At 35.1% G+C, this 17,072-nt stretch overlaps 1 protein-coding gene across 1 annotated transcript; it reads left to right on the forward strand.

Moving 5' to 3' along the window:
• Positions 1–459: 459 nt before the first annotated feature.
• Positions 460–8,942, forward strand: LOC135743128 (uncharacterized). Its single transcript, XM_065260685.2, has 8 exons — positions 460–641; positions 1,569–1,651; positions 3,328–3,615; positions 6,206–6,493; positions 7,542–7,826; positions 7,927–7,947; positions 8,180–8,203; positions 8,455–8,942. The coding sequence occupies exons 1-8, from the start codon at positions 571–573 to the stop codon at positions 8,619–8,621; spliced, it is 1,227 nt and encodes a 408-aa protein (XP_065116757.1). The 5' UTR covers positions 460–570; the 3' UTR covers positions 8,622–8,942.
• Positions 8,943–17,072: the final 8,130 nt, after the last annotated feature.

A 17,072-nucleotide genomic window follows, 5' to 3' on the forward strand; every position in this document is an offset into this window, starting at 1 on the left:
ACCTGCTCTAACCTGTTAACATGGTCATCATGGGTACATAAAAAATTATGAAACATAAAAAACACGGTGTATGTGCGAAACAAGTGTTAACTCTGGGTTACTGTAGGCAGGTTGACTGAACGAACTCTTAAATTGTGCTTTGGAACCGACAGAGTAAGCAAGTTTTGGGTTCATTAGCCCAAAATTAGGGGTTAATATGATGGTAAGTTAACCCTGCTTTCTAGAATACACCCCTGATCATACTAAACAACTTTAAATTTACATAGCGTAGTTGTTATTAGGTGCTCAAATATGATGAATAAATTCATTGTGAGTGAGCAAGCAGTTAGCTTTAAGTTTCAAGTTAATTTACTAAAAAATCCATCAAAGGCCAGCATAAAATAATGACGAAAGCAGTGACGTATATAAAAAAGTTGGTGTGGTGTTGTTTTTTTACAGTATATGTTCTGCAGATAGGAGGCAGTGTTGAATTAGTTTAACTCTGCATGAATGGAAAAGTTTGAGAGACACAACACGAGTTTATAATTATATCATAACTATTTACACATTTCGAAAGTGAAAGTATTGTTCATGTTTAAGAGAGTGAGCGCACTGGAGAAAGATCATTGTGAGCTTTATCCTCCTCATGGTGAAGACAAACAGTAAGTGATCGCTAATGTAGCCTAACCAACCTTTAACCAAACTATGAAAATCATTGCATTTATATTTGCTAACACACACCCGCATTCAATAATATTATGAGTGCATGTTTTATTGTATTCTTTAAACCTTTGTAAATATTTCTGATTAAGATCTTGATTTGTTTTAATGGTTTTGTTGATTATGTCTTTGTTTCTTTGTTTTCATAGACTTTAAAAAATCTGTATTTTAATGTTGATCTTGATGTTTTATTATTATACAGATTGTATTATTGTGCATGGTGTTGCTAAAGCGCGAATTGTGAAATCGTATAAATAGGCAAAAGTTAAACACTGCTAACCTGGTAATAATGGTGAAGCGCTTTTTCTAGGCTACAAGGTTACATCGGGCTTCGGGCTATGTGTGTTGTTTGGCCTCGGATTTAATCAAATAATATGATATCAAAATAACACGAACATAAAATAAGATTGTGGTGCGTAATTGTTGTTAATATTATGTGCATGACTACACTCATGGGCGTCAAATGGCAAAATAAAATATGTGTGGGTCCAAAACATTACTGAAGTAGATGGCGTTTCTTGTATTCTATTTCTTTTATTATTAAACAATTTCTTGTATAGCATAAAAGCTTATTACCGTATTGTGTCGTGGAGTGCTATAGTAGTGATAAAACACGGAATGGAGTTTAGTTTATATGGACTCTAAATTATTTGAGGAAGCAGCAGCGTAAAAGTCAAGGCTGTAGCTAAAATGCGTAACGGGGTGAATAGACATAGGCTATGCGCTAAATTAGAAAAAAAGTGAGTTGGTCCAATATCATTGGTCTTAAAAAATGTATATTGGTTCCGAGGCCTTACTTGACTTACATTTTAATTGGATTATTATATATATATTTTAATTTCTAAATTGATATAATGTCTTTCTAACAGGAGCTGGATGATGGGTGCTGTTAATGTTGTACTACTGGTCCTGCTGGTTTGGACTTTCACTGCTGTCTGTGAGGATGATGATGGTAATATAATAAATTCATATAAGAAACCTTGTTAGTCACTTTTAGTGGTAAAGTTTGTATGGTCAGTTTGCTGGTTTAACAGTGTGTTTAATCTTAAGTCTTTATCTGTGTCTTGAGGCTTTGTGTGAATGTATTAACTAACATTATCAGCTGATCTGGAGTCAGTCTTGGGTTGACAGATGAGATGGTTGAGTGATGGATCATAAGTGAAGAGAAACAGAAATCACTTTTAATTAATTTAAGATGACAGTGATGATGTGTGTTGATGTGTTAATACATTATAATGAGCAAATATTAAGTTACATTACATTACATTGAAAACAGTCACAGATTTATGTTTACAGTTTGTCTCAGTTGCTTAAACACATTTCTTGAAACTATGCCTCATATTCTCAAAACAGTAACCACAATTGCATAACATATCACCCAATACTCCAAACATCATATTTTTAGGTCAAAATGAAGCTCTACACTCAAAACCATTCACTCTTACTGAAAAACCAAACTTTTCCCTCAGACATCACTCACAAGCTTTCAAACACACACACACTACAACATAGTCTTACACACTGGTGCAATAAATTCAAAACAATATATCCAAAACTGGTAAGTTGCTTGTGGTTCTCCCCCTAAAAAACCAACAGTGAAGCGATTATGTTTTACTCGTTGCTCAGCCTCCCTCATAGTCATACCATGAACAAGGACATGGTCAGCTAGAGTAGCTCGAATTTCATCTGAGACTGCTTGTCACCTTGCCCTTCGTCTCCCTCCTCCTATTTTACCACGTCATCCTCCTCCTCCTCCTTCTCCTCGACCTATTCCTTCATTTCTCTGTGGATTCATTGTTTCAAAGCTCAGTGAACTGATTTGGGCCCTTTTATCTATTGAAGGATCTGATTGATGTGTGTTCAGTTTTGACTCTTAGTGTTTTCACCTTGGTAATTGTTTGCTAATTGAGTCTAAGCTGTGTTGACTTGAGTGAACAGTATTGAATGCTAGTGTTTTCCATATGACCAGATGGTGTAAGCACTGAGAAATGTAGGGATTTGTGTGTAGAGTTTTGAAGTAACAGTTTACCCTACACAGTCTCACCCCATGGCGTCAATATTTGACGACACTTGACCATGCGTCAATATGTTGACGCGGAGGGTATACCTTTCGCGTCATTTTTTGACGAACTGGGGACTTCAATACTATTACGTCCGTTGCATTCTCTTTCCTATTTTCTTACCATTTTCGCGTCGGTTTAGGGTTAGATTACGCAAAATTAAACAGTGTACGCGAAATTAAACAGTTGTCACCTAGCGTTGGGGTTAGAGTTAGGTTTGGGTAGGGATGTCATTATGTAAATCTAACCCTAAACCGACGCGAAAATGGTAAGAAAATAGGAAAGAGAATGCAACGGACGTAATAGTATTGAAGTCCCCAGTTCGTCAAAAAATGACGCAAAAGGTATACCCTCCGCGTCAACATATTGACGCATGGTCAAGTGTCGTCAAATATTGACGCCATGGGGTGAGACTCATGTGTTAAAGCAGGGGAGTAGTGTTTATAGTTCAGAAAAATGATTGTGCTTCTTGAAAAATGGCGTTATGGTTTAGAAATTTTAGTTTAAAAGACTGGTTATAGTGTTTAAGCAATCGAGAAAAACTGTAATATCATTTGTTCCTTTGCAGATATCATAATTAGCTGTGAAGTTGTGACTGCACCTGTGGGAGATGAAATAAATCTCGCCTGCAATGTCTCTTATCTGAAACAAAACTGCTACACGACCATGTACAAGTTTACTGATACAGCAGCAGCTGGTGATATCTGTAAAGAGCAGTTCAGCAAGGATCTCCTTAAACAAGAGAGACGTTTCTCATGTCCTTACACTGCAGATAAAGCCATGACAACAAGATTCCAATTCTATTTACAAAGCACATGTGGAGGAGAATACACATACTTCAGTGTGAACACAACAGGTACAGTTTAACACCTTTAATATTGTTTATTATGAAATAAATCCACATTTGTACATCTATCATGAATTTATTAACAGTGATTTTAAAATCTGTTTACAGATGCTTTTGACACAATTATTCATTTATTCAATATTTATTCCTCACTGATTATTGAGTTCCTGTCAGATTGAGTATGCATGTCATTAAAGGGATAGTTCACACAAAAATGTAAATTTTCCAAAATTACTTGCATAAATGTACTCACTTTCATGTTGTTACAAACCTGTATAAATTCATGAAGGCAGATATTTTGAGGAATGTTTGTATCCAGTCTGTTTATGAGCCCCATTCACTTTCATTGTATTCTTTTTTCCTACTATGAAAGTGAATGGGACTCATGATCGGTTTAGTTTGATTCAGTTGTCGTTAAAGCAATAATTTCATTGAAATACTTTTAATACCAAATATCTAATAAATTTCATGCTAAATGTTCAGTTAAAGAGCCACTATTATCTGAATTACTATTTTACATTTCCTTAAGTGTGTAAGTGTGTGTTAGTACATCTTAATATGCAAAGTTCTCAAAGTCTACGATGACGCAAATTATTGTCTTCAATTGAAATATATTTTGCTTCATGTTTAATTTTTAATGAACCCTTTTACTATCACACAATAATGTTATAACAGTATATAAACATTGTTCATGTATAGTTATTATTTACTGGCAAGTTAACTAAAGGATTAATAACACATTAGAAAATAAGCAATACATTTATTTGGAAAAGTGATTGTTAGAGTGATAAAAAAATTCAAAAATAAATAGCTTTAAAAAACTATAAGTTAGCAAATAGCAAGAAATCTAGATGTTTAATTAATTTCTCATTTCTTTTTCATTCCATAAAATACTTGTTTTTCAGGGGTGTGATTCTTCCGGATAAATCCGGAATTCCGGCTTTTCCCACCTGAAAATGAGGCTTTCGTGAATCATGCAAATCCAATTTTTTGTGTGTGGGTGGGGGGTTGCAAGGCACCGTTATAAATAACCGCATATCACTACGCATTAGTCTATTTATTTGAACTTCATTCAAAGCAGAGCTCACCAAAGAGCTTGCAGTCAGATCTCCGGCGTGTGTTGTTGGCTGCGAATTAAAAAAAAACATGCGTTTGCCAACAAATAGTATGAGAGAAACACATCTTTCACTCTCAACCAAACTAACAAACTAGCCAATCAGAAGTAGAATGGGGAGGGGTCTTTGAGGTGCGGCTGAGGTCCAGCTACAGATGCCGCGCGGCCGTAACAAGTTAACGTTGTCAGCAGGATGAAGAGTACGTTTATGAAGCCTAGGTAAGACAACCTAATTGATAAAGGACCTAAATCAGTGGCGCTGGGCATGGATAGAAGGAATAGGCAGAGACAAACAGCATTTTAGTAGTAAGAAAATAAAGAGAACCCGCCAGGTGTTTGCTGCTTTGACAAAACTGTCCGTTTCAAATCAGGCTATGCCAGTAATGTAAATATCAGATTTCTCGCCGAGGTGAAATGCTGTCTCGCAATATCAATATAAAGTTGCGTTTGTGTCAAAATGTTTGCTTGCATTATTATTCTGTAATCACTTATGTTAACGCACGCATATAAGTTACGCAAACCGATCCAACGTCATCCTGACGAACACACGCATATGTTTGCTCCTCTTAATGGTTTGTGAATCTGGCAGTAATGCTTGTGATTACAGAATAATATAATGACAAACACACACATTCATGGATCTGGTTTGCCTGTGTGTGTGTGTGTCTGCGCGTGTGTGCGTGCGTGTGTGTGTGTGTGCGTGTGTGTGTGAAACGCGTAGCTCGACTGTGCCAATTTGCCAAAAGAACTATGCAAAAGACAAATGCACTTGACTGCCTTTCCAGAAAGTCATAACATTTGAATTAAGTAACAAATGTTGCAATCAATAATTAATCTGTATTAAATGCCCCCACTAATTATTCTATAAACATTAAACATGTTTTGACCAATAGCAAATCCCATTTATCAAATTGTGTATGTGGCTTGTGTGCCTTATTATTACCATACAGTATGCAACCAAAGATTTTACTAAAAGGGCATACATTTGTTTAGAAGAACATAAAAATCCTCATAGATCTAGTCACTTATTTTTACTCTCAAAATGCACCACATTGATGTATTTACTTTTAAATGCACAAAATGATTTTGTTCAGTCTGATGCAGTGGCAAGGCTACATAATGGTCAGGGTGGCACTTGCCCACGCATTGACGATTGGCCACTCGGATCGATCAACTTTGAGCCCAAATTATATTTCAACTGTATTTCATTTTATATAAATGTGTGTGTGTGTGTGTGTGTGTGTGTGTGCGTGCGTGCGTGCGTGCGTGCGTGCGTGCGTGCGTGTGTGTGTGTGTGTGTGCGCGTGTGTGTGTGTGTGCGCGTGTGTGTGTGTGTGTGCACGCGTGCGTGCATGTGTGCATATGTATGTCGCCACGTCATGGAAGGTGTGCCGTATATTTTCCTGCTTTTTTGTCCTTTGCCAATCACACCTATGGTTTTTATTGAGTTGTTGTATACAGTTAATATCATATGTTCTTTTGCAGATATCAAAATTAACTGTGAAGATGTGACCGCACCTGTGGGAGATAAAATAAATCTCACCTGCACAGTCTCTTATCTGAACCAAATCTGCTACACGACCATGTACAGGTTTACTGATACAGCAGCAGCTGGTGATATCTGTAAAGAGCAGTTCAGCAAGGATCTCAGTAAACAAGAGAGCAGAGTTTCATGTCCTTACACTGCAAAAAAACCCATGACAACGAAATTTAAATTCTATTTACAAACCACATGTGGAGCAAAGACAACATACTTCAGTGTGAACACATCAGGTACAGTTTAACAGCTTTAATATTGTTTATTATGAAATAAATCCACATTTGTACATCTGTCATGAATTTATTAACAGTGATTTTAAAATCTGTTTACAGATGCTTTTGATACAATTATTCATTCATTCAATATTTATTTATCACTGATTATTGAGTTCCTGTCAGATTGAGTATGCATGTCATTAAAGGGATAGTTCACCCAAAATAAAAAAATTCTCATAATTAACTTACATAAATGTACTAACTCTCATGTTGTTAGAAACCTGTATAAATTCCTTTATTCTGGAGAACATGAAGGAAGATATTTTGAGGAATGTTTGTATCCAATCCGTTTACGAGCCCCATTCACTTCCATAGTATTCTTTTTTCCTACTATGAAAGTGAATGGGGCTCTTGATCGGTTTAGTTCGATTCAGTTGTCATTAAAGCAACAACTTCATTGAAATACTTTCAATACCAAGTATCTAATAAATTTCATGCTAAATGTTCAGTTAAAGAGCCACTATTATCTGATTCACTATTTTACATTTCCTTTGGTGTGTAAGTGTGTGTTAGTACATCTTAACAATATGCAAAGTTCTCAAAGTCTACGATGACGCAAATTATCGTCTCCAATTGAAATATATTTTCTTCATGTTTAATTTTTAATGAACCCTTTTACTTTCCCACAATAATGTTATAACAGTATATAAACATGGTTCATGTTATATATTATGGAGTTTATTTTGGACCTTAAATCAACAGCAAATACATGGCATGTTTTACATTAATACAGCGCACAGATTGTGTTAATGCACTTGTGACTTGACTTACTCTGCTTATTGAATAATAGTATAGTTTTATTTACTGGCAAGTTAACTAAAGGATTAATAACACATTAGAAAATAAGCAATACATTTATTTGTAAAAGTGATTGTTAGAGTGATTGAAACTATAAGTTATAGCAATAAGTGTAGCTGTTTAATTCATTTAATTTCTTATTCATTTCATAAAATACATGTTTTCATTGAGTTGTTGTATACAATTAATATCATCTGTTCCTTTGCAGATTTCATAATTAACTGTGAAGATGTGACTGCAAGTGTGGGAGATGAAATAACTCTCAACTGCACAGTCTCTTATCTGAACAAAAAATGCTGCGTGAAGATGTACAAGTTTATTAATACAGAAGCAGCTGATGACCCAACAATCTGTAGAGAGGAGCTCAGTAGTGATTCCTGTAAACAAGAGAGCAGATTTTCATGTCCTTATAAAGCCATGAGAGCAAAATTAAAATTCTTTTTGCAAACCAACTGTGGATTATACACAAAATTATTCACTGTAAATGAAGCAGGTATAGTTTAACTTCTATTAAAACATTACAAAACATTGTTTGTAATGAAATACATTTTCATCATGAATCTATTAACATTGATTTTTAAATCTGTTTACAGGTGCTGTTAAAGTTTTCACAGGTATTCATTCATTCAATATTTATTCATCACTGATTATTGAATTCATGTCAGATTGAGTTGCTGTCATCAAAGTAAATACATATAAACTCATGCTAAATATTACATTAACCCATTTTAGTCTTACACAAGAATGTTGTAACAGTATATAAACATTGTTTATGTTATATATTATACTGTATATTTGGGGTTTATTACAGTTTATTAAAAATCTGTTAATCTGTTAAATCTTCAGATGAACCTCCTGTGCAAACAACAGGTATGAACTTATTCAAGTAATCATTGATCACAGATTAACTCATTGGAAAATTAATTATTTTTAAAAGTTTTAAATGCTTAACAACGTCTCCAATATAGCAACCAATGTTTAACTGATCAAAGCAGAGTTTTCCAGATATTGAGATCATTTCACCTCATGATTCAGATATGCAGTACTGAAGAGATCCGATCTAAAACACTGAGATTGCAATGTCATAATCATGTTTAAATGCACATCAAAATTTATTTTAGATAACACAACGATTGCTGTCGTCATTTGTCTCTTGAGCTGTTTCGTCATTGTGATCGTGGCATTGTTTCTCTGGAAGAGACGGAAGACGTCTAGACATCCACCAGATTATAATATGGTTGCACGTGAAAATAACATCAATGAACATTCAGATAGAGAAGCATTGTAACAACAGCATCACATCAACCTAATATTTATGTTACAGGATTATGAGTCTTTGATTGTATGATATAAAAGGACTAAAGCTCCGTTTTATATTTCTGTGAAATATGGTTGTTGTTGATCTGTTTTATCAGATTGTATTGTATATACAGCTTAAATGTAAAATGACTTATTAAGATGCACAGACCAAACTATGTTTGCTTGTATTTCTCTAATTTATTCAATGCTTTATTCTCTGCATTTGGCGTTGGTAATATTAACTTCTGTTTTTGACACTTTCTGTATCTTTAAACTAATTTTAATAAAATGTACCGAAATGTTCTCATGATTATATTGCCTAACTGCAGTTTTTTTTGGGGGGGACGACATAAAGTTTATTTATATACTCTATAATGATAGATGTCTGATCTTTTTTATCAGTCTAAAATTTTATTGTATTATAAATGTATCACATGTGATGAATAACTGCTGAATGGGTTGTTTGTATTCTGGAGTTTCTCTTCACTTATCCTATAAAGTAAATAAGAGACAAACCGAAAATTGGTGAAATAAAAAAACATTAGTTATGCATAACATTTATATACAATCACCTAAAGGATTATTAGGAACACCTGTTCAATTTCTCATTAATGCACTTATCTAATCAACCAATCACATGGCAGTTGCTTCAATGCATTAAGCGGTGACCCTGGTGGATCTGGCAAGGCTTCATAGAAAAAATTATTTCCAAAAGGGCGTCACCAATGTCTCAAATTATTGGACAAACTGATTAATCCAGGTGTGCCTGACCTCAGTAGTCACAACAACAATAATCAGGCACACCTGGATTAATCAGTTTGTCCAATAATGGCAGACAGGAAACAAGGAGCTGTCTGAAGTTCAAGAAGTAGTGCAGCTGGTCATAAAGCCTATTGGATAGACCCAAAATCAATCACAGCGATAAAAGAGATGACGTATACAGAGCTATATCAGACTTTTGCCGGATCCAGTCGGTAAGACAGCGATAACATCTTTTTTTAGATATGAAGGCTTTGAGTGTTTTTCTTTGCTCATGTTTTAATGAAAAGGAAAAGTTTAAATCGCTCAAAACAGATGCTATAGCTGATTCGTACGAGTGATGTTCCACGGCGGCATCCATCTGTGTAATGTACAAAATCTGCTTCACCGTCGCTGTCGTCATCGTGTAAAGCCCACCCCAACGTTTTTGATTGGTGCTGCGATTTCTTGGCATTAGAAATGGGCTTGAATGGCCTCTTTGCAAGAATACTTGCAGAGCAAAATTTGCCAGAAGTTGTTTGGGTTTTCCCAGGCTACCATGATGGAGTAATGCAAGCCACATGTTTGTCAGTGCTGGTGTGCCAACCTGCTGTGTATTTGTTTTTGCTGCTTTTGACAGAGAGAGTGTCCATGATAAAGTTTGGTTGATTGATTTAATACGTTTAACACTGATCAAATAGTTTAAAACTAACTGTATGCAAAGGGTTTCATAAGATTTGTACTACAAAATGTCTAAATTTAACCCTCACACAAAGCACAGAGAAACCAAAGCAGAAATCTTTTCATCACAGAGCATCATAAATCTGTCCTGCCTGAGGTCTCTCAGACTACTGGACATAAAGTGTGGAAGAGAAAGAAAGAAAGACATCATGAGACCAGAAGCAAATACCAATCTGAAGTCATCATCACTATGCAAGTATTTCCTATAAAGACCAAAGCTCTTGATGTAAACTCTGAAAGGGAGCTGCCGCTTTTCTCATGTTGCTGTTAAAAATACACTTGGAGAAGATAGCAATGAAAACAATGTTATTTTCTCTTTATTTACAGCGACTAGGAAAGTGGGAACAGTTACTTTACTAGACAAAGCTCTTTACAGATTGACTCCAGAGCTCAAAATTCTTACTCCTGGCACTGATCTCTGTATTACTTGCCATTAGTTTCTGCTAGTCTGATGAAATCTGAGTCCTATTTTGCTCGTGCGTTGTGTAAATCTCAGTTTTCTATCTAAACCCCAGATGAGCATTAAGCAGAATATTGAGGAACCCAAAGATGGTTCAGATGGTCCTGCAGGTGTATTTCAGAAAGCAGGTTATGTGACTTACCTGGGTAGGTTTAAGAGTAAGCAAGTGGATATCCTCTGTGTTTTATTCCAAAAACAGAGGTAACTTTAGGGTTATGTTAGTAACCATAGCAACTGACTCTCTGGGGATAACCTGCTCCGGAGCAGGGGCCTGTAATATGAAGGTGGTTGAACAAACTCAAGGTTAGAAAAAGGAAAGAAAAAAAGATTCACACGTAACAAGCATATAATCACCAGACCAGCAGAATTCACTGCCAAGAAATACAAAGCAGTGTCCAGAACTTGGAGCCGGTGGAGTCAGTCTGTACAAAGACCCATTGGTCTCCAAAAACTGTCCCCCTTTGGTCATAATATAACTTTACAGAATCTTCACAGATGAAGGAGACTGTTAGAGTTTTTACACGTTATATTCACACACAACTCAGACAAAACAAAGAAAAAGGATATGAACCAGCATCCAGCTGCCACATAATTTCACATCAGTTTTTCAGTTTGTGCACAAAATGCAAATGCATGAATAAAATGCTGAAGTTTTTTCTTCACTTGTGCACTTATACATGTGTGTTTTTTTCCATAGATGTGCCCCTTTTATACTCTACGCACACGCAATCCTTAAAATAGATCAGTTTCAAAATGAGTTTCAACATGTTTACTTTCCTATACCTGTTCAGGTAAAGTCATACTTTCCATTAAATGAACCTTTAAACTGATGAATTCTTCTCATTCCACTATTGTTCTGTTCATGTTAATGTTAACACACCTGCTTCCTAAAATACAAATGATTTTACCTGGGGCATCTCATTCAGAGCCACTGAATGTTGTTATTGAATATGAAGTATTTCCCTTTATCAATGAAAGGAATTAAAATGGGTCAGAGAGACTAAATTGTAAACAACCTCTAAAAGTCATCTTAAAATATAATCATTATTCCTCCAAATCTTAGTGGCATAAGGAGATCTAAACAAATGCCAGATCTTCTGTAATATGAGTCTTCACTTGTTTTAAACAAACACTGTAGGCTATATCTGATCTACTCTGTGTGACATGCCTTCAACAACTATACTGGTTTAACAAGTATAACTTAATCTTACCCTGTGTAAAACTGATTGATAAGAGTAAAAAGCTTTCAGACTTAAAGTGTAAAACTGTTTATTACAGTTTTTTTGAATTGCTAAAACACTAACACCCAATCTCTGAACCAAATTCATAGTGGCCTAAACCCATTTGTCAAATCATGCACTCTTTTTGCAAAATTCTAAACACAAACTTCTCACTAAAACACACATTTCACACTGCAATGCACTTGTTTTATAAATGCTAAACACAGGCAGGCAAAAGTTGAACACAACTAAAACACCAATATCATCGAGTAAACACAACAACTCAAAATTCTACACACTTTTATCTAATGGTATTTTTTTACCAATTGTGTGGATTGGAAACAGTCTGAGAGGCAGATGAAGAGTATGAGGAAGAAAAGGACACCAGAGACGATGCAATTGGCAAAATTTGCAGTTGGTTTGCTGACTTTTTACAAAATACAAGTGCTGCTTACAGTAATATTGAAAACTTACTATTACTTGCAGTACTTACAGTAACGTATTCACTATATTCACTGAACTAAACTTGTGATTACAGTAATAGAGATTTTTTTACAGTATTTGTCAATTGTGTTGTTATGTACAATAAACATATATTTTTCTGTAAGCAGATCTCCTGGATGTTGTGTTTTCCATTTTTTAAGGTAGAGTCTAATGGATGCTTGTAGTGTTTTATAGTATAGACTTATGTGTGTATGATTTGAAAGCTTAGTTTGATTTTGAGTACAAGTGAAATGGTTTTGAAGCAATTGTTTGATTTTGCTGGAAGAGTCAGGGGTTCTGTGAATTTTGTTTAAAATTGGGATTTGTGTTTAAGGTTTTGAAAAAATGAGTGATGGTTTCAAAAAATGTGTTTTAGCAATTCAGAAAAACTGTATTGCATTGTACTGAAAAGACAAAAGAGCAATATCACACACATATATATACATGCAAAATTTAACTACTATATATTCCCATTCACCAAATGCAAGACATTTCCTACAAGATTTTTAAACAGTTACCCTAAAATGTTTATAAAAAACAGGACTGAGCCAAATAAAGTTGTTCTACATCCCAATAGTACAGCGCCCTCCACTATGGCAACATTATGTGACCCTGAAATACAACCAGTCATAATGCTACATTTTTTGGTTACAAATATACCCATGGAACTTATGACTGGTTTGTGGTCAAGGTTCACATATGAGCAAAGAAAGCTGTGAATAAAGTATTGTTTAACCTTTCATCTTGTGTCCAACAAATCAACACAAATACAGATATCAAACAACTGCAAACAACAGATCAGTAACCATGTAGAGGTCATAGAAAACAGTACAATACAGAAAACAGTGAATTGTTTTCCAGATGATGTAACTTCATCTTTCTCAGTGGTTTTCTATTCCAACGACGGAGTTGATGTAAGTTTTTCATGAGAATCCAGAATTATTGCTACGACAGCATACAATGTTATCAGGCTTTATTGGTCTCATGGAGCGGCTTATCAACTTTCTCTGTCAACTCAGGCTTTGATCATTATGATTACTCCACACGCGTGCACATAAAAAAGTGATGTCAGCGCCGATCAACCAATTGCATTTACAATGAAAATATCAAGGTCCGTATATTTTTCTGCGGAGAAGCAAAAAATAATTATTCAAAATATGACAAATAATAAAGGGATCATTTCACAAGATGTTTTTAACCCTCGTGTGGTGTTCATATTTCTGTTACTTAGACAATGTTTGTGGGTCTAGTGGACCCACTGTTTTATTCGTATCTTAAACCAATGCAGTCATACAAATTTATGTAATATTGTTTACAGATGATTACTTTAGCCTTATTGCAAGTAATATAGACATAATTTATGGTTAATGTTTGTCATTTACCACTGGTAGAGGACTATTTATAGATTAAAGTGCCATTCGTTTTTGTGATAATATGAAATAAGAGAAGAAAATTCTATTCTCCCCCAGATGTTTATATAAAATAAGTATTTTTATCACTTTTTCTTCTCAAATAAGTTTTTCATCACTTTTGATGTTTAATTCTTTGAACTCAGTTTGAAATTGTACACATTTGTGTCCGTCTACACAGCACAAGCCCCATCTGAAAAGATGCGGTATCATAACACATCATCCACACTGAACACATAACCTGTTCATGTCAGCCTACACAATACATAAGAAGCAGATTTTTACTGTGTAGCTGTGTTGCATATGCATTTCTTGCATTTTATAGACGTATACTGTGTCTTCCTGTCCATCTTATGTCCACACATACTGCAGTACAATGTGTTGCTTTTGGCTACAACCTAAAATGATGAAAATGCTTGGATATAAAATTTTACTTTCTCTATTTCTCACTATCTCTCACACACTCATACAAACACAAACACACACACACACACACACACACACACACACACGTTCTGGTTTCCATGTTTTGTGGGGACATTCCATAGACGTAATGCATTTTATACCATACAAACCGTATATTCTATTCCCCTTACCTGCCCCATTCCCTAACCCCAACCATCACAAAAACTTTTCTTGTACCTTAGATTTTCAATAAACATCATCTTGTTTGATTTATAAGCTTGTTTCCTCATGGGGACATCAAAATGTCCCCACAAGGTCACAAAAACACTGGTATTCCTGTCTTTGTGGGGACAATTGGTCCCCACAACGTGATAATTACCAGGTACACACACACACACACACACACACACACACACACACACACACACACACATACACACACACACACACACACACACACACACCATAGGTTTTGTGGTAAACTCATGGTTTTACAAATAGTAATCAATACACCAGTTTACCATGATTACTACACTTTTACTATAATACAACCATGGTTATTTTTTATAAGGGATATAATGGTACAATGTAGAATGGTTCCTCTAAGACCAAAGGTAAAGTGTTTGGGACAGTGGGGGCAGAAAAGTGTTCATGCTTGATATATAACATGCTGTATCCTTGCGCTGTTACAGCAAGTGCAGAAGGACAAAACTCTGACATGCATCCATCACATATGTACATAAATATATACAAACACACTCATGCACTCACAGGAGTCCCATATAAGAGAAAAAACAGAGTAAAGTTACATAGCACATTCAATTTTCACTCTCTTACTACCCCCGGGTCCAGTGGACCCGAACACCACAAATGTAATATAAATGTGTAGGGGGGTGTACAGTGTACAGTCATTTTAAAGTAGATTATTTTTATGTTCTTTATAGAAAATGAGCCAAGGCCAATGAATCTGAGGTTGAAACAACAATTAATTGCATTATTTTTCTTTTGGTAAACATTAAAAACGGGTCCCACAGACCCGAACACCACACAAGGGTTAAGATGAAAAATGTATTTTTGGTGTCCCCAGAGTACGTATGTGATGTTCTAGCTCAATAGATAATTTATTATAACATGTTAAAATTGCCACTTTGTAGGCTGTTTTTGAGGTTTGTAATGTACATGAGCTGATCTCTGCACTAAATGGCAGTGCTGTGGTTGGATAGTGCGGATTAAGGGGCGGTATTATCCCTTTCTGACATCACAAGGGGAGCCACATTTCAATTACTTATTTTTTCACAAGTTTGCAGAAAATGGTTTACCAAAACTAAGTTACTGGGTTGATCTTTTTTACATTTTCTAGGTTAATAGAGGAACTGGGGATCTAATTATAGCACTTAAACATGGAAAAAGTCAGATTTTCATGACATGTCCCATTTAAAATGTGTTACAAGGTAATATTATAATATAATGTAATGTAATGTAATATAATATAATATAAATATTTATATGCATGCATGGAATGTAATTTGTGTGTTGCTGTGTGTTACTTATATAAATATATATCATGGTATAAGTAAGATGATCCTTTTAGATGCAACCCCAACTCCAAATGTTTTTGGCAGCAGATTGAGACAAAATCTGCTGCCAAGAAAAATCTAAAAACATAAATCAAAATGGTCAGTATTAACAACCACTTTATTTTATGTGTGATGCTGTTAACAGCAGGGCTTTGAACCAGATTTTTTTCCCAATTGGTTTGTTCCGAACAGAAACAGTATTTTAACGTTTTTGGTTTTTGGTTCAACCCTAAAATAGACGTTCCTGAACCGGTTAGAACAAAAAAATAAAGTTCCTGAAACGGTTAATAATGTTCCATGTCAGCTGTGGGGCATACAAATAAGTAGGCTGATCCTTAGGACATTAAACTTAAATTATTAGTCTATAATTATTAGTATATCTTGTCATCAAACATTAAAAAGGCTACATAACTGTAATTCTGACATGCCTACATTTGTTGAGTGCACTTAAACACGCGCACACACACAGACGGAGGACGAATTCCAAACGGCGCTTCAGGAAGGAGATATAGCATAAACAGTCGCTCCACATAAAGTGAAAATTACTTTGTTTTTCAGTGCTTTATTCACCAAATGTATTTTAATGGACTACAGTATGAGACACAGTAGCGCAACTCTCTCTATAGTTTATCCAGTGCCGCTGCTAGCCATTTTGGTGCCCTAAGCATAATTCCTTTATAATGCCCCCCACCCCGACCCTGAGAAAAACAACGTTTGTTTTTGCCAGTTTAATTTTTTATTGCCAAACATATAACTTAATAGCAGAAAGTAAAATCTTCACAGCTTTAGCCAACACACACTACACATTTGAAAGTGAAACTTTTATAAAATAGCAAAACAGAAAAAATTACCAAACTTAAATTATCAAAATAATCCAGACATGGTTTTCCCAAGTACAATGTCACTTTAAATAAATTACATTAAATAAACATCAATAAGTAAACAAGAATACTCAATATTCTTAAATAAAACAAAGATTCAGAGAACTAAGTGCCACAGTAATGTTTGCTTCATATCATGACGTTTTATATTTATATATATTTAAAGTGATGAATTGTAACATGTGCACTGACTGCTAACGTTAACTTTTACTGAGAAAGTTTTAACCACCGTCACGTCAAAATAAACCACAAAATAAACTTCTGCTCAATATCTAAAGAAACGTAGTAAAGAAAGTTCAGCTGCGTCAGTTATTTGTAAAATGCATATGCATAGGTAATGTTTTACAGTTTAGCTTGCACTGAAGTTATAAATTATAACAACATAGTTTGCTAAACATTAATATCAGCACAGCAAGTTCGAGGCGCATTACGATTAGCAGCAGCTGCAGCCCATGCGCATTTCCCTTATTTAAGAGTGATTAAACATGATGGACTTACCTGCAAGTGATGCACGGGCATCATCCCG

Source organism: Paramisgurnus dabryanus, chromosome 1 (genome assembly GCF_030506205.2).
Source record: "Paramisgurnus dabryanus chromosome 1, PD_genome_1.1, whole genome shotgun sequence".
Taxonomy (NCBI): domain Eukaryota; kingdom Metazoa; phylum Chordata; class Actinopteri; order Cypriniformes; family Cobitidae; genus Paramisgurnus; species Paramisgurnus dabryanus.